This window comes from Ceratotherium simum, chromosome 2 (assembly GCF_057802395.1).
Source record: "Ceratotherium simum simum isolate JZ-2026a chromosome 2, ASM5780239v1, whole genome shotgun sequence".
Taxonomy (NCBI): domain Eukaryota; kingdom Metazoa; phylum Chordata; class Mammalia; order Perissodactyla; family Rhinocerotidae; genus Ceratotherium; species Ceratotherium simum.
The window spans coordinates 62,960,244-62,985,448 of record NC_141901.1 but is presented as its reverse complement, the minus strand read 5'-3'; the positions used below and the strand labels follow the sequence as shown (position 1 = coordinate 62,985,448).

The window sequence follows — 25,205 nt, the reverse complement described above, 5'->3', positions numbered from 1 at the left end:
TTTTATTTTTGAGGAAAATTATCTTGAAAAATTAAATCCAAAATGAAAAATGAAAATCATTATTTTAAATCAAGGCACCCACCGTTGGACCACGCTGACCCCGAGGGCCTGGTTTGCCAGCTACACCCTGCGAAAGACAGTTCAAACAGTTTCAGTATGCAGCATATTACAGTAAATCGTGAATTTAGTGCTGAGAGATAGGTACTTATACAAGAACATTTATATTAGAGTCCAGAACAGTATACTTATAGATCATACCCGTGCACCTTTCTCTCCATTGGCACCTGGAAACCCAGGAAATCCAGTGGAACCCTATGAAAATAAAAACAATAAACAATGAGTATGGTAATTAACATTTTTAGCCACAAGCTGTAAGTCATTAGAACACAGTGATTCTCACAAGCTGCTAATATTTAAATCGAAAATATAATTTTAAGATACCATACAACCTCCATTCATGTATTTGAAAATGAACTTACAGTGACATCTGAAATCCTGGAAGCATTGAAAGCATGAATTAATAAAACATATTTTAGTTTTTAACTTTAAGTAAAACAATCAAATATTATCATTTCTTATGTAAGAAAATAGCAATTATAGGGCGTTTTATATAAAATAAGTTTTTGACATAATTCTACATACTTCAACTCTGAAGAAAAATTTTAATTTTCACAAGCATGAAAAATCAAATATTAAAATAGGAATTTTAGAAAATATTTTTCCTGAATTAACATTATTGTATTTCTATACCTATCACTTTTTAGATAATTTTTTTTGTGTGTGTGAGGAAGATGGGCCTTGAGCTAATATCTGCCAATCCTCCTCTTTTTGCTGAGGAAGACTGGCCCTGGGCTAACATCCATGCTCATCTGCCTTCACTTTATACGGGACGCCGCCACATCATGGCTTGACAAGTGGTGCGTCGGTGTGCACCTGGGATCCGAACCGGCGAACCCTGGGCTGCTGCAGCGGAGCGCGCGCACTTAACCGCTTGCGCCACCGGCCGGCCCCTAGATAAATATTTTTACACCTTTAGAACTGGATCAAATCATAAAGACTAAAAATTTTCCTCCACCTCTTCTGTTTGATGTTTGAATGTTGTTAGATCTAGCTGAGAGTCTAATTCAGACAGTCTAGCAGTAAAATCCTGTTTTTGAAATTCCAGAGACAAAAGCAAGGTATAAAAATGATAATGATAGATAACAATAAATAATGATTATTTAAAGATGTAATAAGCACAGTAAAAGCATTACATAATTTTGTCCACAGATGGCCACATTTTACAGATGGATTTTAATATAATCCTCAATAAGCAAACTCCCCCATCTCACCTTGTGGATATGTCCAGATTTTCATCTGTTCAGAGATGCCTTTGAACGTGACTGTGATTGATTTGCTTCATCACTATATCATGAAGTCCCTGCTCCTCAATTTGCTAACCAAGAGACCCTGGGCGGGGAAGGAGGACTTCCAAATACCCACTTTTCCTGTTTAGACCATTGCATGGATTAAATGCAATAACGTGTAAAATGTCTAGCAAAGAGTAGTAGTCATTCAAATTTCACACACTTCTCCATGCATTAAGGGAGATATAACGAAGCCTTCATTGACTCGAATACATCGTTGCTTTTTTTATCCACTCACTTGAAAGGAACTACTCCTAAAGTAATCTATCTCAGAGTGATAAATGGCTCCTCTGTATCAGAATAATCTGGAGCGATTGCCAAAGATATGGATTGTCAAGTTTCACTGCAGACCTACTGAAACAGACTCTCTGGCAGTAGGGTCCAGAAATCTGCATTTTTAATAATTTCTCCAGGTGATACATACAGGATGGATGCTATCAATTTCTATTTCCTCCACAGGAAAATTGTATGTGAAACTTTATGGCAGAGGATGGACAAAATAATAACCCAGAATATGCACTACTAAGCTTCTTTTTATGACCCATTTCCCAATACATTCTAATTCATGCCTATTGAGATAACTATGTGATCAACCTAAGGATAATTGTTAGGACAATAATGGGAAAAAGAAATCTCTGCAAATTACATTTTTTTGAAGGGCTTTCAAAGCTTTTTCTCTTTCTCTATAGAGAATCAGATAGTTACATCTGGTAAAGAATTACTATGTGACTACTTTAAGAATTTGACAAGTGAGTATAATCCAATATGGAAATAATTTACTTCCATCAAATTTTATTTGGAAACAAATATTCATTTCTGTCGTTAATAGAATAGATAACTAATCACATTTATAGAGACTCCATTCAAACACACTCCTCTTCTGCATCAATTTTATTTTTAATAAGCTAATTTTCTTACATTGTTTCTGCTCTAAGAAATTTATGGAAAGAGACAAAAATGTCCAATATACCAACTAAACAGTTTGTAATATATGGGCATATTCTTCTTCTTTTCTCACATAAGCAATTATCACCAAAATATACAATTTCCATGAAAAGGTATTATCTGCTTTTAAATGTAAAAAACAAACAACAAACAAAAGGCTAAAAAGTCAAATATTAATGGTGCAATTGGCTCAGTCAATAAGCGTAAAACTTTCCAAATTATTTTAAATGCTGTTCTAAATATAAAAGAATCCTACCTTAAAATAGATTTTACTTTTTGAAATAGCTATCATTTTATACTACATCTGGCAGTGCATCTTTTAAAATCTCATTGTAGTTTGTATTGCTTAAGACATGGGATAAATTATAATGTCTAATTAGAGTTCTTAAATTGGTTGAAAGAGATTAGCAGCTGAATTTCACTTTCAGTACAATAAAGACAAATTTATTCAAAATTTATTGGCTTCCACACAGGAAAAAATGTGAAGCTATCTTTGATCTTTGATGTGCCTACCATTTTTTGTTTTAGAACTGAGAAACCTAAAAGGTTTTTGATCACAGAAAAATAGTTAAGTTATAAAGAAAAGTAATGTAAAAAAACAAGACCAAAATTTCAGGCATCTAGGTTAAAGCATAAAGAAAAATGTTTGATTCCTCTAGGAAGAAACATTTCTCTCTAGTCATTTCGGTACATTTTGTTAATAAAAAGAACTCAAAGAATATTGAACATAAAATTGATTTAGAAAAAAAACAGAAAAGATAAAAATGTCAAACTCATAAAAGAAAATTGTGCTTGTTCAAGTAATACGACAGTTTTCTGTTTTTAAATCAAAACACCACCACAGTTGCAATTCAACTTAGTAATAAGGTGAAGAATTTGTGAGTTAATCTAAGGATAGCTTAAGGTCGTGAGTTATGGAGTGATGTCTTCTTTTACTCATAATATATGTGAAAATGCTTGACATTTGAAGGAAAGGTAACTAGGAGACAGGGCAGTGTGTTAGAAACTATTTAAAAGATAAAAATTACTAATCAGTGTTCTAAATGTAGACAGAAACATTTAAATGATGCTTATGTTATTTTTAAATCATAGATGACACGAATCTTATTTTAGAAGGGCTCAAAGCATTATGTTTACCTCCTACTGCACAAGGAAATGAGGATTTTCTAGAAACTCAATGAAAAATTATAAGACAAAACCTCATGGCAAGCCTGAAATTGTGTCATCACATGAGGATGAGTGCACACAAGTGTATGTGGTTCACATTTATCAGGAGGAAGGGCATTTTTGTCTCCCATTGATTATCTGTGAAACTTAATAATAAATACATGTTTGGGGACTATTATATAAACAGGATTTATCCCTATCTACTGTACCCGTCAAGACCGAATGGGTCAAACAGGGATAGATAGATGATTGATAGAAAGATAGACAAATAGATATAAAGATAGATAGATGATAGATAGATAGATAGATGGATATTTTCATGAGCATATAATTAAAAGAATGGTATAACTACCTCAATATTAATAGTCAAAATTTATATATTAAGTCACGTAACCAATTTAATGTAACTAGTCAATGCATCAAGTGTAGCCTTAACAAAGTTTTATGATTAGCTTGAGGAAAATTAGTACACTAGGTGAACATGCATTTTTATGCTTAAAATGTGTATATTTCAAATAGTCAAAAATAGAACTTGAGTGGTGTAATGGGTTGAATGGTGGACCCCCAAAAGATATATACAACATCCAAATCTCTGGAACCCATGAATGTTACCTTATTTGGAAAAAGAGGTCTTTGTAAATGTAATTAAATTAAGGATCTTGGAATGAGATCATCCTGTATTATCCAGATTATCCCTAAATCCAGTGACAAGAGACAGAAGAGGAGAAGACACAGACACACAGAAAAAAGGGCATGTGAAGAAGGGGGCAGAGATTGCAGTTATGCAGACACATGCCAAAGAACACCTGGGGCTACCAGAAGCTGGAAAAGACCAGGATAGATTCTCCCCTAGAGCCTTTGGAGGGAGCCCGACACTGCTGACACCTTGATTTTAGACTTCTGGCCTACAGAACTGTAAAAGAGTAAATTGCTATTGTTTTTTTTTTTTTGCGAGGAGGACCAGCCCGGAGCTAACATCCAATGCCAATCCTCCTCTTTTTTGCTGAGAAAGACTGGCCCTTGGCTAACATCCGTGCCCATCTTCCTCTACTTTATATGGGATGCCGCCACAGCATGGCTTAACAAGCATGCGTCGATGAGCGCCAGGGATCCAAACCGGCGAACCCCGGGCCGCAGCAGCAGAACGCACGGACTTAACCACTTGCGCCACTGGGCCGGCCCCAAATTTCTATTGTTTTAAGTCATCAAGTTCATGGAGATTTGTTACGCTAGCCCAAGGAAACAAACACTGTGGAAATGAGGGAAAATAAAGAGGGTGAAAGATGTATTCTAATTACTATTTTTTTAAAACATCAAGTTGTAATTCATACCTTTGGGGTACTGGAAATGAAATCAAAAGCTATTATCCATCACCTGTCATCCACTTTATAACTTGTAGATAAACTGGTATGCTGCCCTGGAATGGTCCTTATTCCATTTATGAGGAAGTAGCTGACTACACCTTATTTTCATGATCCCATCTCCTAACTACTCCAATCCATAATCACCTAGGCTCTCTGAACTCCCTGTGCTCCAAGCGTCCACACACTCTATGACTTTCTCTTGTGAGATTATATTTTAAAAATTCATCATCTCTATGTTACAACTGAAAGGTAACCATAGGTGATTAAGTGGCTCTACAAAGTGTTGATAAACTATAAAAATCAAGCTAATTGTTTTACCTTTGGACCTTGTCTTCCCGGATATCCTGGTAATCCTGGAACACCAAGTTTCCCCTAAAGTTAAAAAAATAATAATAATAAAGAATTCTAAGTTGAATTAAGTTTAAATGATGATTTTAGTCATTGTTCTAGAAGTTAGAACCAAATATTTGCACACTCAAAAGGAAGATTTGCACGTTTTTATCATACTTTTGTAATATTTCTTCATTTGAATAGCAGAAAAACTGTTGCTTTGGACATAGTTCTAATGCTATAATAATGTTCACTAACTTAACCTCTATTGTGTAAGTGACAGTGCCTTCTTTAAGGACATAGAACCCTGAGCTGAGGGGAATTCTAGGACTCCGTGAACTCTTTAAGCATAACTAAAGAAAACACCTGCGCTTCTTTAACATTAAATACTATTTCAAGTTAGTTGATATACTTGAATCTTTTTGATAAAATTGCTTCATTTGTCACTGTAAATATAAAGCAAGCAATCATGACTTATTTAACTTTTTCTCATTAAGTAAAATTTAAATAACTATACTAAGAAATTCTGACCTAATTTCTGAGCAGACTTTCTTCTTTTATTGAAATACCTGGATAAATCTTGGCTAATAAGTACACCACATGTTGAGAGCTATAGCAAAATAATGATGATTTTTGTGGAGTGTTTATTCCCGAAGGTGGGTACTTGAATGTGCAACTATTTCGTTCCAGTGTGGTGAAATTACTTCTCAATCTGAAAATACTAAAACAAATGGTAAATTACAGCGAAGTCCAAAGATGTGTAACAAATGCTAAGAGTTTTAAAATGCTATACTAACAAAATTGGCCTCTGTGAACAAAGCATTAATTTAAAAATATGGTAGAGAGAAAATTAAATTAAATTAATGAATTAAATAAAATATGTGGAATTTTACCATGACTCATTTTCCTTAAGATCTTAGGAAAGCACACTTCATATATAAAATATTATTTATCAAAGTCTTAAACATTAGCAAGCACATAGTATCCTTATTTCCCATGTACATTTAAACAAAAGAAGAATAAAAACAAAAAGTCCAAATTACTATATCCAATGTTAAAAAATGAACAGTATTTTATAAATAAAAATAATATTTTACTGGATAAAGCAAGGCAAGAAATTAGGAATATAGTTTATGACCTTGTTATTATAGACTGAACTAAAGAGCTGTCTGATTCAAGATCAACACCACATAGGTAAGCAGTCTTAAGATGGAAGATACGCAAACAAGCCCTAAGAAGTAGACTTATAATGATGTCCCCTTGGATACATTAAGTTATCACAGCTTGTTTTATGCCACTGATTTCAAGGTTAATGATATTCTCTAATTATGATCACAGAGCTTTTGTGTTCTATGTTAATTACCACATTAGACTATATACTCTTATTCATTTTAGAGTCATTTTAAAAGAAATCCAGACAGAAAATTTGTTTGTATTTTCAGTATGGTGATAGGCAACTTCAACAAAGGGGAAAATATTAATGAAACGTTAAAGATGAAGAATTGTGGATCAAATTCCTAATGCCTCAGAATAGTTCGTGGGACAATTTACACAGTATAGGGTGGAGCTGAGATGAGAGGAAGATTCCAGAATAGCCTTAAACTATTGCCAAGTGAGCGCTTTAAGTGGAAGGGTTGTAGGGCCTCGTAAGTCCTTGTCTTCCCCCATCTTTTCCTTCCGCTGCCTAGACACAATGACATTACTCATCAGTTCACAAACAGCAACTAAGAGTGTGCAACGGTGGAAGAACTGCTGCATCCGATGATTCCTAACGACATGAGGAAAGGGTTTATTTGTCTAGTCACAATCCCTGTATAATCCTTGTATAAGATATTTTCCTTCTGGGAAAGAATGGTAAGAGGGGGATTACAGTTTTCTTAAATAGCATGGAATTTCCATATTTCATAGAATAAAGGCATGCTCAGTATAGAAAATTTGGAGAATAGACATACATATAAAAAGAAAGGAAATCAACTGAAGTATACCACCAAGAGATAATTATTTATATTTTCCTTTAGTGTACATAATGGGATAATGCTTGTCATAGACATTTCTAGTTTCTTCTTAATTTAACTTCCTTGCACATTATAAGATATTTACCATATCACTAAATACTCTATGAAGGCATAATTTTAATATTACCTAATATGACATCTAAATGTAAATGTCATGGTTACAAATATTTTTACATACTACATATAGCCCAGCGGCTCTTAAACCAATGAACATTACAATTATCTGGGGATGTTTTAAAACAGTGATGCCTGGGTTGACTCCAGATTAAAATTAAAATCTCTTGAATTTGGGCCTGAATATCAGTATTTTTAAAAACACTTGCCCTGTGAAAATACACGTTTATGTGGAAAACATGGAAATACACATTTTGGTTTGAGGGGCAATGATGATTCTACTTGTTCCAAAACAGTAAGTAGACCATCTTGCATCCTTTGTTAATCACACTCAGATTCTCAGTGTGGAAGAGCTTTAAGGGCTCTTTAACAGTGGCTGATCCTACATGGCCAAAAGGGGTCTAGAAAATAAGGAAGAGGAAAAGGGATAAATATACTCAACTCATGATACTTCTAAGTAGTATATGGTTATGCTTGAAATTTAATAGAATCCTCTCGATTTCTGACATGGATGATTAAAAATATTTTAAAATGACCCTGAAGCATCATCTGCAAGAGGACCTGTGAATTTCAAGTTGTTCTCTGACCTTCTCTCCTGCTTGACCAGAAGGACCAGGGTCTCCAGTTGGACCTGCTCGACCTTTGGGGCCTTCAGGGCCATCCTCTCCTCTTGGACCTACTTGACCAACTTCTCCCTGAAACACAGAGTAACAGCATTCTTGTAACTTGATAGATATTGGAGATTGAACGGCAGAGATTATAGTCTATCAAAAAATCATATCCTTCACTCTTGGTTTGTTTATTCATGTTTTGTTTGCGACAAAGAGACTTGAAAGTGTTTGACTTCATCAATCTTTCCACTAATAAATAAACAACTGAATATAGTCTGATATTTGAAAACCTACAGAAGCCCGATGCTACCATGTGTCATATTAAAGTAATTTTAATGCATCTGTGTTGCAGAGAGAAAGAGAAAAATAATAATAATTAAGATTAGATAGTGTAGGATGGCTGAATATGCCATTCCAAAATATGCCACATTGGCTTAAAGATTATTTTGAGCTGAAGGTAATTGAGAAGCAGCAGATACAAGAAAAGTTCTCTGCCCTCCCCTACTTGCCTAAAAGCAAGCACATAAATTTGCAAAGGTGTCCTTCTTCCCCTTTCTACCAGAAAGAACAAAAGTTAATCACTAGAGACAACTAGACCCTTATCAGTCCTGAGCCAGACACCAGAGGAATCTACACAACAAACTTTACTAACTAGCCTTTTTATCTACCATTGGTTTCCCATATATCTGCCTTCCCACAATTTGCAGCCCTAGAAACTCAAAGTCCTTTTCCTTTGTCTTGTTACTTCTATAAAAATTTATTGTTCCTTTTCTAAAATGCTATATAAGACCAAGTTCTAACTACCCCTTTGAGTTACTCATCACTAGAGTGATTCCGTGTGTAAACGTGATGCACAATCTAGCAAACTTTTGTTTGCTTTTCTCTTGTTACTCTGCCTTTTGTCAGTCTAACTTTATGGAGATCCAGCCTGAGAACCCAGCAGGGTAGTAGAAAAAAGAATTTTTCCTCTCTGACAATAGCAACTTTGGAAACCACTGGTTGGAACACAAGAAAAATGTCTCTATTTTAGACTTGGTTTTCATCTATTAGGTACTAGAATATGTAAGTTATTGCCTTCATCCTGGACAAAGACTTTATGTGCATTTTAGGGAAACAAAAATGTTCTACAGTATGCTTCTTTGTTAGATTTATTGGGTACTATTATGCTACTTATAAAATAAATCTTCCCAATAAAATACTTAATTTACTTTAGGTGACTCTCATTTTTGTTTGTTTTCTAGACACTCATTATCAGAAAAAAAGTATATTACTTTTACAGTCAAAAATTCAAGACTACAATATAATAAAAATTCATGAAAGCTGCAGAAACGTAGTTTCCAGGCAGCACAGCTCACTATATATATGGACAAAATTTAGAACAAACCTATCAAATTACTTCTTTTAAGCAATTTGATCATCATTTTTGAAAATATCTATAAACAACAGCACTCAATTTATATATTTATATACACACACACATACACAGGTACATGTTAGGGGACATATGGAAATTTAATATAACATCAAAAAGACAATTGATACTATATTATCTCCACAAGAATTAAAATGTCTAATCTTCACATAAAAACCAAAGTGAGCAAAATCTCAGGTAGTACAAACATTTTTATTTATCTTGTGCTTGCTATATTTAAATATAAGAACACCCACACATACATACACTCATATAATTGTATGTACTAGTGCAAATTTTCTTTTCACTTACTCTATCACCTTTAAGACCCATGTCACCTTTGAATCCTGGAAAACCATCTTCACCCTAAAAAATACAAGTAATAAATCAGTTGTTCGGATGAATCTAAAATATGGCTATATAAAATATCAATACTGATAATTAGGGAAAATTGTTCTGAGAAATGTGACTTCTAGTTGTGAAATCTCCTCTTTCCTATTCTAATCCTTTATCCCCAGTATCTTCATATTTTTCTATAAGTATTGCCTATAAGTTACTCTAGGAAATTTTTTACAAATACATCCATTAAGTTTTCTCTATCTTTTGGGTGAAATAACCATTCTCTTATAACAACATGTATTCTACACTATTTGAACCAAAAAAGTAAATATTTAAATAATTATCATTTTAATTTTGGATTACAAGAACTTTGGACTACCAAACAAAATGTCTTTATTCAATTTACTAATTTATACCTAACAATTTTATATCATGCATTTTGTAGTAAGTGCTTTAGATAAATACTTTCTAGCTCAACTTGTTCTCTACATTATAATCTCTTTTCAGATGAAGAATAAGCAAATTAATATTATCTTTTATATATAAATAGAGATTGCTCATTGTTCCACCATATGCACAGACCAGTATTGCTGAAAACTGGGCATCTTTTAGCAAAGAGAGGAGAAATTTTGACCATGGAAATATTTCCTACCATTCTTACTGAAATCTAAACTTCTAAGAAGTAAGCTTCATGAAATACCTTGCTATCTCTTAATTTCAAGAAAAAAATTTAAATATCTAAGGATAATCATTCATATATTCAATAGCATTAATTAAGCAATTACTATGTTCAGAGTATTGTGGAGTATTTTGAGGTTTTTATCTTGCCAATAAGAACTGAAGGTAGAACATTTGTGTTAGTTTTGGTACACATAGAGTGGAATGGGTGTTCGAAGAACAAAGATGATGATGCGGATGATGGTGGTGGTGGTGGTGATGGTGGTGATGATGATGGTACTGCTGGTGCCGGTGGTGATGGTGATGAGGCAAGAAGTGAATTGGAGGAGGTTTAACGGGGGAGGCAGTACCTTAATTAGTAGAGTTAGAGGATGGATATGACTTGTAGAGTTTGAGGAAAGGACATTTCAGGTCGAATGTGAGAACATAGCTAGAAAGATTGGCACATAAACTTCCACATCCTGTTGCCAAAACAACCTCTATAAAACACAAAACTGATCACATCTATTTTTACTTTAAAATATCTCTGTGGTTCCAAATTGCTACTGATGAATATAAGCTGCCACCACCTCTCCACTTCCTGCCATGATTCTGCCTTTTTTCACCTCTGCAGTCATATCTGTGGTCTTGAATCTCCACTCTACCCTCACCCAATACCCTGGGATTCAGTTCTAGAAAAACTGAATTACCTGTATTTCCATTTGTAATTCTTCCAAGCTCACACACACACCTCCAAATCCTTTACCTTCTCTATTCACCTGGTGATACTTGACTCTTCTTTCAAGACTCAGTCCATAATTCTGCTATGAAGTTTTCCATGACCTCAGCTTTTCCCCACCTAAAATTAACCTCTCCATCCTGCATGCATCCAATGAATATTTATTACTGCAATAACCTGCCATCCTGCACTTAGTATATCATAGGTCTCTTTCTTTCTACTAAATGGTAGGAAACCAGAATCATGCCGAATTAACTTCTGGGTCTCCAGTGCCTAGTATATTTTTGACTCTCAATAACCATGATATTCAATGAACATTTACTAAATGAGCACTTGGAAATTATCCATGCCTTAGTGTGAGTCTGGCAAGGTATGTTAAGGTCCTGAAAATACCAGGTAATTATTAACATATATGATTTCAGCCTGAAAAAGAGATCCAATCTTGTATCTTGGCTAAACCAAAGAATTCTGACACGTCTAGAAGTCTCCTTTAAGACAAACATGATGTTTTCAATATTCTGGCCATAACGTAGCCTTGTGGAAGTAGGATTCTCTCTGTACTGAATGCAACTGGGCAATAGCAGAGGCTTAAAAGCTGAAAATGACCACTTAACTTCCTATCGACTATTGTCTTCATTACCTTCTCCCTAGAGAGAAAGGTAATTACACAGTTGCCAAGTTTAGTTTAAAGAATACTGTACTCTGTGTCAAAAAATCAGTAACAGTTTTTAGGTTTTTTCCAGGCAGATATTTTTTCTTTTAAGAGAGAACATAGTAGACCAGATGCTATTTCTGTCACATCTTTGTTTTCAATACACTCACAATAAAATCAATAAATTAGATGACTCAAATTATTAGATATGTCCTTATAATAAGTGATAACTTTTTAAACAAGTAATACAATGAAGTTACTAAGCTTTCCAATCCTAAAATTATCAGATCTGAATTAATCTTTAAAAAAATAATAAAAAGGAAACAGTTTTAGAAGATGTGTAAAAGAGGAATTCACCTATGTCACTTGGCTTATTGGGCTATGTTACCTGAGGTTTAAGAAACAAATCTGAGTCTAAACAATGGGGAATTTTAGTCCAAGTTAGGGTTAGGGTACTAACTTGCTATTTCACCTTTAGTAAGCAATTAATGTTGTTATAAGCAAAACGAAAAAAGTTTCAACTTCTTTCTTTATCTCTTAATGAGATAAATGGTTGATTATAATACAAACTCAGAAAAACAAAATGCATAATGTATATCAAAATTCATTAGGATTTAATAACTCTTCACAGAGTTTGAAAATAGGCAGAATTCTTATCATTTGAAAAAAGTTTCCATTAACATTTACATTTATTTAAATCTAGATAAGTAATATACTACTAGATTAGTATACAGGATGAAATAAGAGGTACAGCTGAAGAAAACTTTTGAAATTTTTAGGACACTGTTCTCATTTTACAGATTTAAAATAAGGCTCAGGGAAAGTAAACAAACTGTCTCAGTTTACATATCTAGCGAGTATGAGAACTAGAATCAGAACTCAGAGCTTTTTAACTCCCAATTTAAAATGCTAATTCTTTCCTTCTATATCTACTTGCTGCTTTTGAGACCATACAGTACTCAAAACAACCAGTAATCTCAAATTGTTTTCCTACAATATAAGGAATATACATTCATTTTTTTCCTGGGTGGGTTTCTCCTAACATATATCTCATCATGTATAATTTTATTTACCTCTGTCTTTTTGTCTCTACCCCTCTTCCCAAGAAATTTATAAGTTCCCTACCTCAATTAAACACCTTTCTTTCTTCCCTAAAAATCTTTGGGGGGGGGAACTAATTCCAGAGAAAAAATTTAATTGACATTTAAATGTCTTCACAAGAGAAATTCCAAACTGAGACAATAATTTTCTTTTTTTGCGTAGGCAACTTGCAAATAAGTACAAGTTCAACACTGTCTGATCCATCACTGTGCTCAGTTGTCAACTCAGTAAGATAACTATACCCTGAAGTGCTTCTGTGATGACCAGTATCAGGATGAATTGAGATTCTCATCACAGTAGCTAAGTGAATGTAAAATGCATGACATTTTTAACACACTAGAACTGAAAATAGAGTTGCACACCCTGACATTGCCTCAGTATGTTACCTTTTTATTTTTTCAGGAAAATAAAATATAATGGATATAAAAAGTCCATCCATTCCTGTTATCCACTCCTTACAGATATCAAATCCACTTAAGGTGCTTTTGATAACATTATCACTATGGGAATAAACAGTTGTCCTTGAAATCAACATTTATATTCCACATTTTTTCACCAAATCTACCAACATTTTATAACAAATCCTATTTTTTAAAATGCAATATAGTAGTAAGAAGTAATCCAATACCAATTCTGTGTAATGCCATTCCATTTCAACTTAATCGTTGAAGGATTTGGGGGTTCTACACTTACATTAAACATTTACATGAAAAAAATCCCCTCACTTTCATGTTTTTTATCCAAAGACAAATATAAATGTTCTGTAAAAGATTCCACATTCTTTCATCCCCTTCTGCCTGGTTTTAATCTTTATTTACTTCTCATTAACGCTCTTGCTTTGCATGCAGCATCATATGTGAAGACTTTCTCTTCCCCCAATAGACTTAAGGTACTTCTAACTTTCATATTTTGCACTGCATTTCAGTTTATGAATTGAGGGGATTTTAGTAAAAAAAAAGGAATAAACGTACCTCTTTTATGCATATAACAGTATATTGTATGACCCCTGTAGCAAATCCCTTCATAACACCAACTCGACAATTTACAAAAGTTAAATACATGTAAGAAAATAAAAGATGCAAGACTAATTTTGTCTATGACATAACTTGGCTTCTGTTCTATAATTTAGTCCTCAACTCAGGATATAAAAATTTTTTCAAAAAAGTTTCCAAGATACAGAGTACAAAATTAGACTTGCATTGTTTGGTATGTAAGTAATCATTCAATATTTTTGGGAAACAAAATGTCTGTTGAATAAATTTTAATTTCTTACATAATTGATATACAGCAACTAAAATCACTCAAATAAATTATGTTTTACCTTTTCACCTTTAGAGCCCTTGAGACCTCTGACACCATCTGCTCCCTATGGAATAAATTAAAAGAATTAAATGACTATAATATTTTACATTGGATTAAATAATGTGGGAAAAAAAATAACACTTACCTTTACTCCTCTGGGACCAGGGTAGCCAATAGGACCTTGTGGACCAGGAGGACCCTGAAAAAGACCCATTACAATTTAAATATACATTACACCGAAAGTACTACTCATTCATACACTATAATTTTACCTAATAATCTACAAGAATATAGCATTTTTCTACTATAGGTAAAGATTTCTTGGGTAGTTTACCATTTGTTTCGAATGTCTGAAATGATGAACAAACTATGTGACTAGCCTTACCCTACTCCAAACTGATTATATGATATATTCATGTTAAGAATAAGATAAATAGGAGCCAGGCTGGTGGCATAGTGGTGAAGTTCATGCACTCTGTTTTCGCAGGCCGGGGTTCAGAAGTTCAGACTCTGGGCGCGGACCTACATACCACTTATCAAGCCATGTTGTGGCAGGCATCCCACATATAAAGTAGAGGATGATGGGCATGGATGTTAGCCCAGGGCCAATCTTCCTCAGCAAAAAGGAGGAGGACTGGCAACAGATGTTAGCTCAGGGCTAATCTTCCTCACCAAAAAAAAAAAAAAAAAGATAAATATTATAAGTATGTGAAATAATGTAAATAATTATATGGTTAACAACTAATTTTCTAAACCTGAAAAAAATCTGATGTCCTCAATGTCTATAATAGACCCTTATAGATTAACCAATAAGATTAATCATTTGTAACAGAAAACAAGTATAAATTTGCAGCATTCACATCATGAAGAATACGATCAAAATTATGTATTTTCCACAGCTGACTTCATTTCACTAGTCTACCTAAAGGAAACAATATGTCAAACATATAATTTCTGTAGTAATGCTGACTATTTTAACAAGAATCCCAAACTAGCAGCTCTAAACCAAAATGATCCTACTCTGCACTGTAATCCAAAATAGTATTAACATTGAATAAGCTTTTATTTTGATATTTTATTTAGATATTTTGATAATCGTTGCTCTTATAATTCAATCTCCTCTTATTTAAAGGTTACCTGAAAGTAATAATTGAACATAAAATTGGAGTAACATAAACAGCTTAATGATATTCAGTAATTCTTGTCCAATTTCATTATTATCATTTATGGTCATTTATTCCACAAATACTACATATGCAGAATGTGGATTTAATTCTGATCATGAGAATATTTTTTAAAAAAAACAGAGAATGGAGTGTAATTGATAAAATTGCTAATCCAAAATTAAAAATTATCTAAGACATTTATTTACCATACCCTACACAAAAGATAACTATAGGTACATAATTTATATTTAAATGATAGCAAAAATTCTTTAGAAAGTAAAGACATATTTACAGGTAGAGATAAACTACTTTCTGATAATTATTTTCTAATATTCATATCTCTAAGTGATCATAGAAGAATATATATATCATAGAGATGATCAAAGTAAAGCATTTTTCTCTTGGAGATAAGGTGACAGCACATTTAAACAGATACTTTATAACATACCAGAGCACCCTTTTCTCCAGACTGGCCTTCTTTTCCAGGATGCCCCTGTGTTTAGCAAAAACATATACTGGTAAGATGCGACATTAACGGTAGTTTATAACACTATGAAATTGTTCCCTTTTTTTCACTATTGAGGTCTTACTCCTTATGTTTCAAAACCTATTGAACATTTTGCATCACTGTATATGGCTTTAAAAAACATTGGAAACTGTGGCATTTGGAAGAAAATATAACAAGCTTATATCGGATGGATGTAAGTTCCATCAACTACATAATGTATTTGAGAGAGCTTGGGAAAAGCACATAAAACAATATATATTATTATTCATCAACAATTCAACCCAGTTTCAGTTAGAGTCTTACATAAAGGTATTTCAATCTGACTTCTATTTTGCATATTGGTCAAATAATCATATACGCATCTTCAAAAGGCAACTGAGCCATGTGGATGGGATATCTGAAAATATAGCAAGATCATAAATACTAATAGGGTTAATAATAAAGTTACTGAGAGTCAGTAAATAAAAATGTACAGCCCCATTGTAACTGTACTCAATAAAAACAAGTAGAGGCAGGATAAAAAAATTTTGAATCCTAGCTCTGAGTAAGTAATTTGAAGAGAAAAAAAAAGTATAAATAACAAAATTTAAAAATAACAACTAGAACAATAATTACATTATTTATTACTATGTGATAGGATATAATAAACATTGTTATATTTCAGGAGGAAATCCCTGAGGGCTGAGGAATTTTTATGGAAGATAGCTGAGGAAATTTACAAATGGTGAGGAATTTCACCTGGACTCTCAAGAAACATGTATTTTGAAAAGGAAGAGAGGATGGAAAAGTGCTTCCCATGAAAATAAAAGAACACAAAGAAAGGTATAGCAATGGAAAAGTTTAGAGCATGCTGAGAGAAAAGTGAGTGGTAGGAAAATATGAGATTCCGGCTTAGAGCACCAGAATGAGTTTATCCAAAGACCACTGCAAGCTTGTTAAAATTTTTGCAATATGGATGTGACATGATGAAATGGTATTTTAGAGAGATCAATGTTTAATTACTGGCTACATTTGCTTTTATTACTGAATTCATAAAATCACTTCTAAAACACATGTAAGATCTATTTTTGAAGATGATATACAGAAATATTAATGACCAGGTAACTATTACTCACAGGAGGCCCATCAGCACCAGGAAGTCCTGCCAGCCCTGGTTTTCCTTGTGGTCCCTAATCAAACAGAGAAAGAGAATATTTTAGTTTAAAAAAATGAAAATAATGAAAAGTCTGACATTGGACACAGGAATATACTACTAATAAAATTCTTAACTTGGGTCACTGGCATTTATCTATAAGCAACGAACATTTAAATACTTTTTAACATGTAGAAGAAATGGTATATAGGGATAAATGAAAATCAAATTTAACATATCTTAAACACATGCTAGTTTCTGGGCTGCTAAGTAGTCCTAAATGTGTCTTTTCTAATTAACAAATTAGTTTTTGCATACCACAATAAACTAGAGCTTAGAGAATAAAAAGGAAAGCAATATAGGTCAGAAATACATTGATTTATATCATTGAAGAGGTAACATTGGATATTCCATCAATGATATTAAGTGCCAATTCAAATAATTACATAGTAACATTGATGAAACATCAGTAGGTATTAAAATATTTTAAGAAACACAAGTTATAGTGTGACAGTTATTCATAGGATATGAAGAAAAGTAAATTTAATATTTTTGTTTGTTTTGTTTTGTTTTGTTTTTGGTGAGGAAGATTTGCCCTGAGCTAACCTCTGTTGCCAGTCTTCCTCTATTTTGTATGTGGGTTGCCACCACAGCATGGCTGACATCTGGTGTAGGTCCAAGCCTGGGATCCAAACTCATGAGCCTGGGCCACCAAACCAACCACTAGGCCTTGGGGCCAGCCCCAAATTTAATATTTTGATGTAAAAAGGACATCATCTAATCTGAAACTAACAAATATTAACAAAATAACTATTTCCTCAACAGATTACTCTAATCCCTGTTTACCACAGAAGGTTTCAAATCTCATTTAACTTGACCATTGCTAAGGTTGGAATGTGGTAAGGATGACTATTGCAAAAGTAGATCCTTTTTTGGGAGAAAAATAGGCGTTCTGCTGAGAATAACCAACTTTATCAAGCCCCAGAGCCCAAGCTATTACTGCTTACTGGTCAAATTATTAGCCAGGATTTAGAAACAACTGAAAGGGCAAGGATATAGCAGCAATCCTAGACTGTGGACATAAGTTAGGTTCTTCTATTCTCAGAGAGTATTTAGGAAAAGCACTGTATTCACGTAGACTGATAGTACAGAGTTTTACAAGAAAGCCTCACTTAAATCACTATGGAACAACAACAAAAAATAAAGACAACTTTTGACTTGAACAATTTAGATTTTATAACTGAGGTTAACTTCATATCATTTAAAGAATTTAAAAATTTCAATCCCCTTGAACACTCTGCAAAGTCATATTCAGTCAAGTAATCTAACATTATGCAATAACTATTACAAAACACTAAGTTTTTAACGGCAATATTTTGCCTGTCACTTAAATTATCTTTTGCTATCAAGACAATGGTCTTATTTCTTAAAAACAAAATGGAGAGTACTAATGCAGAACTATTCCATTGATTATTATTATCAGTAGATGTGATATTTCTGTGACAATGACTTTGTGGGCAATATTACATGGGTTTTTTGTTGTTGCTATATATTTAAGGGTAGATTAGAAATAGTAAAACTCTTTTATGATAAGATGATTTTTTAATCAAGTTAAAATCAATCCATCTCTCTTAGAATGGAAGCTCCATGAACATTTAGTCTGCTTTCTTAACTGCTTTCCCTGGAGGAATGAGACTAAAGTTCAATGAATGAATGTCACCTTTTTAGATTTTAATAAAACAGTTAAAATATATTGTGTTTCTATGCACTAAATTAATCAATTTACATAAATATAAATATATATATACATAATTCATTTTAACATTTTGAGTCTCAAACAATTCCATGAAATATCATTATCTAAGAGTTTGGGTAAATGTGACAGAGTTGCAATATGAATGAACCCAGAACCATATCTATGTTTTCAAAGTCCTTGCCTTTAATTAATGTTTATTTTGTGTCTTTCTATTTCATACTTAGCTCATAGTGTTATACAATGCCATTTGTTTTCTGTAAAGCAATTAATGTATGTGATGTAAATTCTGACATCATGAATTAAACCACAGGAAGTATTCAGTATATTTGTTATCAGTAAAACCAATATAGTTGTGATGCATTTCAGTTAATTAACTTAAACTTTACAAAATGTTTTATCACAAATATATTAACTATATAATATATAACAAATATAATAACAAGACAAAGATATAAAAGTTATTAGAAATTAAAAATATGTCATTACTTAAATTATATTAATTGTTAGATTATACTATAATCCAAGTGAAAACACTATTCACCAACTATTGAGATACAAGGCTCTTGAACCAGAATAAACAGATCACAATATATCATAAAGAAAATAAAACTAATATAGATAGAAAATAAAAGATATACCATAGATGCCAAATAAATAAAACATGTTTCCTTCATGTTCTTGAGTTCCTTTCTCCTTTTGATGGAAAGACACTATCTTTGAACCCACAAGCTGGTATGTTCAGAGCAGAGAAAGAAGCAGCTTGTGTTTAGGACGTCTCTCTTCTTACCACAAGTGCAGTCAACCAGATCTTATATTTTACCTTTGGCTCCACAAACAGAATTCAAATACACTAATTTTCCTTAAGAGCAAATTCCTCTTAGGAATCCAGCGCATAGTTGATAAAATCGTGGTAGAAAGTTTCATAGGTGCATGCCTCAAGTGCAATTTATTACAAATAATATGGTTATGATGAGCTAATCTAAAATATGATGAGTGGCACAGATTAAATCTCTGACCTAAAGTAAAGATTTAAAATCCCTTTGGGACCTAACATCTCAAATTCATAAGCCATTTTCCAACAGCACTCTAATACTGTCATCATATAGAAAAGAGGCACAGAGAAAAAGTACTTTAAGGACCACTTAAGTTTGATAGGTTAACTCTTACACCTTAATAATAAGATAAATAACTTAATTAGAATATTACCAAAGGTTTTGAATATATATTTTACCAAAGAAGATATAGAAATGGCCAATAAGTCCGTGAAAAGATGCTCAACATCACTAGTGATTAGGGAAATGCAAATTAATACCACAATGAGATACCATTTCACACCATCAAGAATGACCATAATCAACAAGAGAAACAATAACAAGTTTAGTAAGGATATGAAGAAACTAGAATCCTCATATATTACTGATAGGAAGGAAATATGGTATAAATACTGTGGAAAACAGTTTGGAAACTTCTTAAAATGTTCAATATAGATTTGTCATATAACCCAGCAATTCCACTTCTAAGTATCTACCAAAAAAAATTGAAAACATGTCTACACAAATACTTATATGCAAATATTCAGAGCAGCAGTATTCTTAATAGCTAAAAAATGTAAATAACTCATATATCCCTCAACTGCTGAATACGTAAACAAAATGTGGGGTATTCAATCAATGGAACACTATTTGGCAATAAAAAGGAGTAAAGTACTGATATATGCTACAACATGGATAAACTTCAAAAACGTTAAGCCAAATGAAAGAAGCCAGACATGAACTTCACATATTATATTCATTTCATATGATTAAATTCATATATTAAATTCACTTATATATTACATTTGTATGAAATGTTCAGAAAAGGCAAATCTTTAGAGAGAGAGAGCAGATTAGCAGTTGTCTAGGTCTGTGGGAGGAATGGGGAGTGCAAATTGATACAAAGTTTCATTCTGGGGTGGTATAAATATTCTAAAAATTTGATTGTGGCACAACTCTGTAAATTTACCAAAAAACATTGACTTGTACACTTGAAATGAGTGAATATTTATGGTATGAAATTACATCCCAATAAAGCTGTTAATTTTTAAAAAAATCTTATGTTCAGAGAAATCAGCAAAAATAAGAAAAAAGGTATTAGAAAGAATCAGCTAACATTGTGCTGTAACTACAGAGGACAGGAAATATTACTCAGGGAATCTCACAGAGGAGATCAGGGAAAAAGACATCTCTTCAATTAAAGACTTATTCTTGTTTTGATCCAGACATTGAGTTATTAGCAAGAACATCATTTGCCATTTATACATGAGAAATGGTGGTAATGATAACTTCACAATTTTCCCTTAATCAGATCTTGCTAGAAACCCTTTGTCACAAGCAAACCTAATTACATTTTTTAAATAATGAGAAATAAAAGGAGAACCAAAATAAAGAGAAAACTCACTCATATCAGTATGTTTCTGAAATTAATATAGCTGAGAATGTCACATTTGGAAGCTATCCAAATGGAAACTTTCTGTGAAATTTTTGTCATTTACAGTTCAGAGATGTATAAATGACTTCTCACATTGTACTCTCATGGTTTAATTCCAGATTAATTCCTTATGTGCTGAGCCATCTAGATATCTTATCAAAAACAGAAGGCAGGCCTGCTTAAGGTTGAAAACCCAAACTTGTTACCAGACATTACTAGAACAACAAAGTAACTTACTTTTTCACCAGGAGGACCAATTGGACCTTGTGGACCGGGAAGACCCTATTTTAAAAGAATAAATTTCATACATCAGGAATCACATCACAAGAATACATTTTTAAAATGGTAAATTATTAGCCCTCTATTTCACATGAAATGAGTTATGAGACTCTATATATATCCCCCACATTCTCCATGAAGTTTTGGAACACTATGAGGAGTTTTACACAAGCTACTCTTTTGGCAATGGGATTGTAATTTGACCCTATTCAGAACCCTCCTGCAGGTGTGGCCATTAGTTCTGGCATTCCATGAACACTGAATGACTCATTTTTCTCTTGGAAGAAAGGGGCCTCTGCAGATTTGCTCAAATTAAAAAGAAAAAGAAAGGGAAAAAAGAATTATCTCCCTGAATTCACATTGTAAACATTCTTAGCCCTACATAGAAAAATTTGAGGCTGTCAATTTTCTAGTAAAAAAGATACCATCTTACCCCATTATCTCAAAGGAGCTGTGATGGCTTAGACTTACCTGAGGTCCTGGATTCCCTTGCTGCCCTGGAGGTCCAGGCTCCCCCTGGGGACCCTGCCATAGGAAAATATAAAGAGTCTTTAATAGAGCTGTTTCACATAATAGGTTTTTTTCTTCTCAATTGAAAAATAGTCCCCAAATCAATTTTCCCTATAGATAATCTGGAAAATCTTGCAAAATATTAACGCTAGCAGAAGCCAATGTACTTAGCAAAATGTTGTAAGAAATCTTTATCTTAGATTTAGCAACAAGAGTATTTTGTTAGTACCCAATTTGCAGAAGTGAGTAATTTTATGGGTATTTTCTACATACCATGTTCCCTTTTGGACCTGGGGGGCCATCTACACCGGCAATACCCTTCAATGAAGAAAAAAATATATATGGATATTTATAAGTTTAGAGGCTACAACAGAAAATCAAAAAGACTAACCTAAGAGCATGACAACCACTAGCCTAGGGTGACTGAAAATCATTTTAGGATTTAATGGAAATGACGAAAAAGGCATGTTCTATACTCTCCTATCCACGTCCACATTGAAGATAACCTAGCAGCATTTTCCCGTATGTTGGGAATTTGAGATGAAACAATAATATGGATAAACTAAAAGGAAGAGAGAAAGGAGGTGGAGTGTGGAATGATCAGTTAAACTGAGAGGCAGCATCATTAGGTCTTAGAACACAACAAGGCAGTGAACACTTGGCTGTCCACTAAAAGCTTTCACAGCCTCCAGGCTTTAAAGAGTCTGGCAACAAGCTTTCCCTAGAACATCCTGAGTTTCCAGCAATACATACAGGCTGCCCTGTAGGTCCTGGAGTCCCCCTTGGTCCCAGCAAGCCTCGTGGACCCTAAGAGGAAAAAAAAGCACATTCTCAAAAGAAATGCCTTCAAAACACACTTCTTCCTTTAAAGAAATTTTAATATAATGTTTAGAATAAAAATATTTGTACATCTTCCCTTAACACACCAAAAGTGATGTGTAAAACACTATTTTTATATAACACAAATACCTCGTGTTTATACTGATCCAGAAGCCAAAATGGATAAGTGAGTCTTTAGTACAGAAACTGTGCTTCTTTGATTCTATAAATTTACATATGAATCTCGGGAAATTTTAAAAATAGAAAATATTTTAACACTTTAAGTAAGTCACTTTTGTGTCATTTTCTGATTTGAATGGCAACAGTGAATCTTATTAAATCTTATTATTCAATCAGATAGACTATACGAATAGAAAAGTCCTGATTCTCATTTATTTTACATTTAGGTAAATTCCATATTGAGAGAATATTCTACTGAGGGAAAGAAACAAAGAGCTGAATAACTATATCTGCAGATTGTAGAAATCATTTTCTTTAAAGAACTTTTAAAATTCTTATTTAACCTTAATCGATTTCTTTTCATCTTCCCTCTCGTCCATCTGTTCCTCCTTCTTTTCCCTCTTTAGAAAAGTCAATACAATAATTTACCGTCTCTCATATTCACTTGAGCTATTACGCCTTTGAGTTGACAGGTTCTATAATGCGGCTTGCTTCTAGCCTAGTTCTTTGATTAACTAGCTTTGCCTAAACCTTCCCAATTCAGTTTCCTCATTTTGTAATATTCAGTGGGAAAAAAACGACATAATCTAGCACATTTTATCCTTATAAATTGTACTTACTAAGCTCCTCATTTTTTTGTTTCTTCTGGTAATAAGATTCATTTATCCTAAATACATAAATAGATTCTGACACTATTGATGATGTAAAAAATTGAAACAAAACAAAGAAACAGCAACAAAAACTAGGTAAGTTTTTTCAGCTGACAACACGTTATATTCTACGGTTTTTCCCCTCAATTGTCTACAACTTTCTCTACAACAAAAGAAGAGCTCTATGTATCTTTTTAAAAATTTTTTTCGGGGCCGGCCCGGTGGCGCAGGTGGTTAAGTGCGCGCATTCCGCTGCGGCGGCCCGGGGTTCGCCGGTTCGGATTCCAGGGTAGGCCATGCTGTGGCGGCGTCCCATATAGAGTGGAGGAAGATGGGCATGGATGTTGGCTCAGGGCCGGTCTTCCTCGGCAAAAAAGAGGAGGATTGGCATTGGATGTTAGCTCAGGGCTGGTCCTCCTCACGAAAAAAAAAAAAAATTTGTTTTCACATAACAATTGCCTGATTAGTTTGGTAAAACTGCAATAGTCACCTGACTTTATTATTGACTTTATTTGTGTCACACCAATTACAATTCCTCCAAAATAGGGTATTATTTAAAAAGCAAGAAAGCTGCTTACAGCTTCACCTGGAAGACCCCTTGGTCCAATTTCTCCATCTTCTCCCTGTCATTGACAAAATAAGTGGGAGGGTAATGCAATTTAGACAATGTATCATTTCAACATGATTTTATTCTCTCATGTTGTAATTTTAAACATTTCTTAAAAGAAATGAAGTTTAATATACCCTCATTCCATCTTCACCAGGAGGACCGGGAGGACCCTGGGGACCTCGTTCCCCCTATTAAATAAACACAAATATAATTAGAATATGAAATAAAGTGGAATATTTAGAAGTCTATCCTACAGCTATCCTATTGAATAAACAGAACATTTGGCAGAGAAAACTAATGCTTTATGTGTCCTCCACAGAACATTTCAGAGATAAATCATAATTTCACATTAACCGGCTTTACATATTGTATGCTAGGAAAAATGTTCCCTGAATTTTAAAAAGAAAAAGATTTAAATAAAATACCTAAAATAACTTTCAGACATTTAATTATTACAAGCTAACCCATTTAGAAAATTATTTTGCTGAAGATGGTTTTAAACATGGATACACTTTGGTAATTTTAATTTAATTTAAATTTTTTCTGCTTCTAAAATAATTCATATTAAATCAGCACAACTCTAGAAGACTAAAAGAATTTTGGATTTTTTTAAAAACAAAATTATATGTTTCTCTTGACATGTCATAGGCCCACACTAAATATCTTACTAGACATCCCTAGGATTCTCTCTTTTTTTAAATATATTCTCCAGTATACCTAAAGGTTGTCCTACCTTCATTCTTCACTTCTGGAGAAGAAAAATGAGAAGATCCACAGCTGATCTTTTTTTGAGAGACTTGACTTAATTTCGCACTAAAAATATCTATTGGATTGCCGTTCAGCATTTAGCCTTAGCAAATTACAAGCTCTTGCATTGGATTGCAAGCTCATATTATCACAAAGGAATAGTGGTGTCTCTATTTACCAGAACCATCTAATTTAGTATAATAAATTACAGTGGCCAGTATATCTTTAT

The 25,205-nt window shown here is 33.2% G+C and overlaps 1 protein-coding gene and 1 long non-coding RNA gene across 3 annotated transcripts in view; one reads left to right on the top strand and one right to left on the bottom strand.

Annotated features, from left to right (window-relative positions):
- Positions 1 to 25,205, top strand: part of LOC147918033 (uncharacterized) — a 1,004,068-nt gene that overhangs the window by 215,795 nt on the left and 763,068 nt on the right. The window lies entirely within an intron of this gene.
- The window catches only part of COL11A1 (collagen type XI alpha 1 chain), a 207,612-nt gene that overhangs the window by 89,599 nt on the left and 92,808 nt on the right, over positions 1 to 25,205 (bottom strand). For both annotated transcript variants that reach the window (XM_087446492.1, XM_004420763.3), the window contains 15 exons: positions 24,364 to 24,417; positions 24,198 to 24,242; positions 22,724 to 22,777; positions 22,244 to 22,288; positions 21,932 to 21,985; positions 21,419 to 21,463; positions 16,943 to 16,996; positions 15,768 to 15,812; positions 14,299 to 14,352; positions 14,173 to 14,217; positions 9,676 to 9,729; positions 7,929 to 8,036; positions 5,201 to 5,254; positions 259 to 312; positions 83 to 127 (listed from right to left, as the gene is read on the bottom strand). In XM_087446492.1, the coding sequence (XP_087302618.1) occupies positions 83 to 127; positions 259 to 312; positions 5,201 to 5,254; positions 7,929 to 8,036; positions 9,676 to 9,729; positions 14,173 to 14,217; positions 14,299 to 14,352; positions 15,768 to 15,812; positions 16,943 to 16,996; positions 21,419 to 21,463; positions 21,932 to 21,985; positions 22,244 to 22,288; positions 22,724 to 22,777; positions 24,198 to 24,242; positions 24,364 to 24,417 (810 nt within the window). The remainder of the gene's footprint in view (positions 1 to 82; positions 128 to 258; positions 313 to 5,200; positions 5,255 to 7,928; positions 8,037 to 9,675; positions 9,730 to 14,172; positions 14,218 to 14,298; positions 14,353 to 15,767; positions 15,813 to 16,942; positions 16,997 to 21,418; positions 21,464 to 21,931; positions 21,986 to 22,243; positions 22,289 to 22,723; positions 22,778 to 24,197; positions 24,243 to 24,363; positions 24,418 to 25,205) is intronic.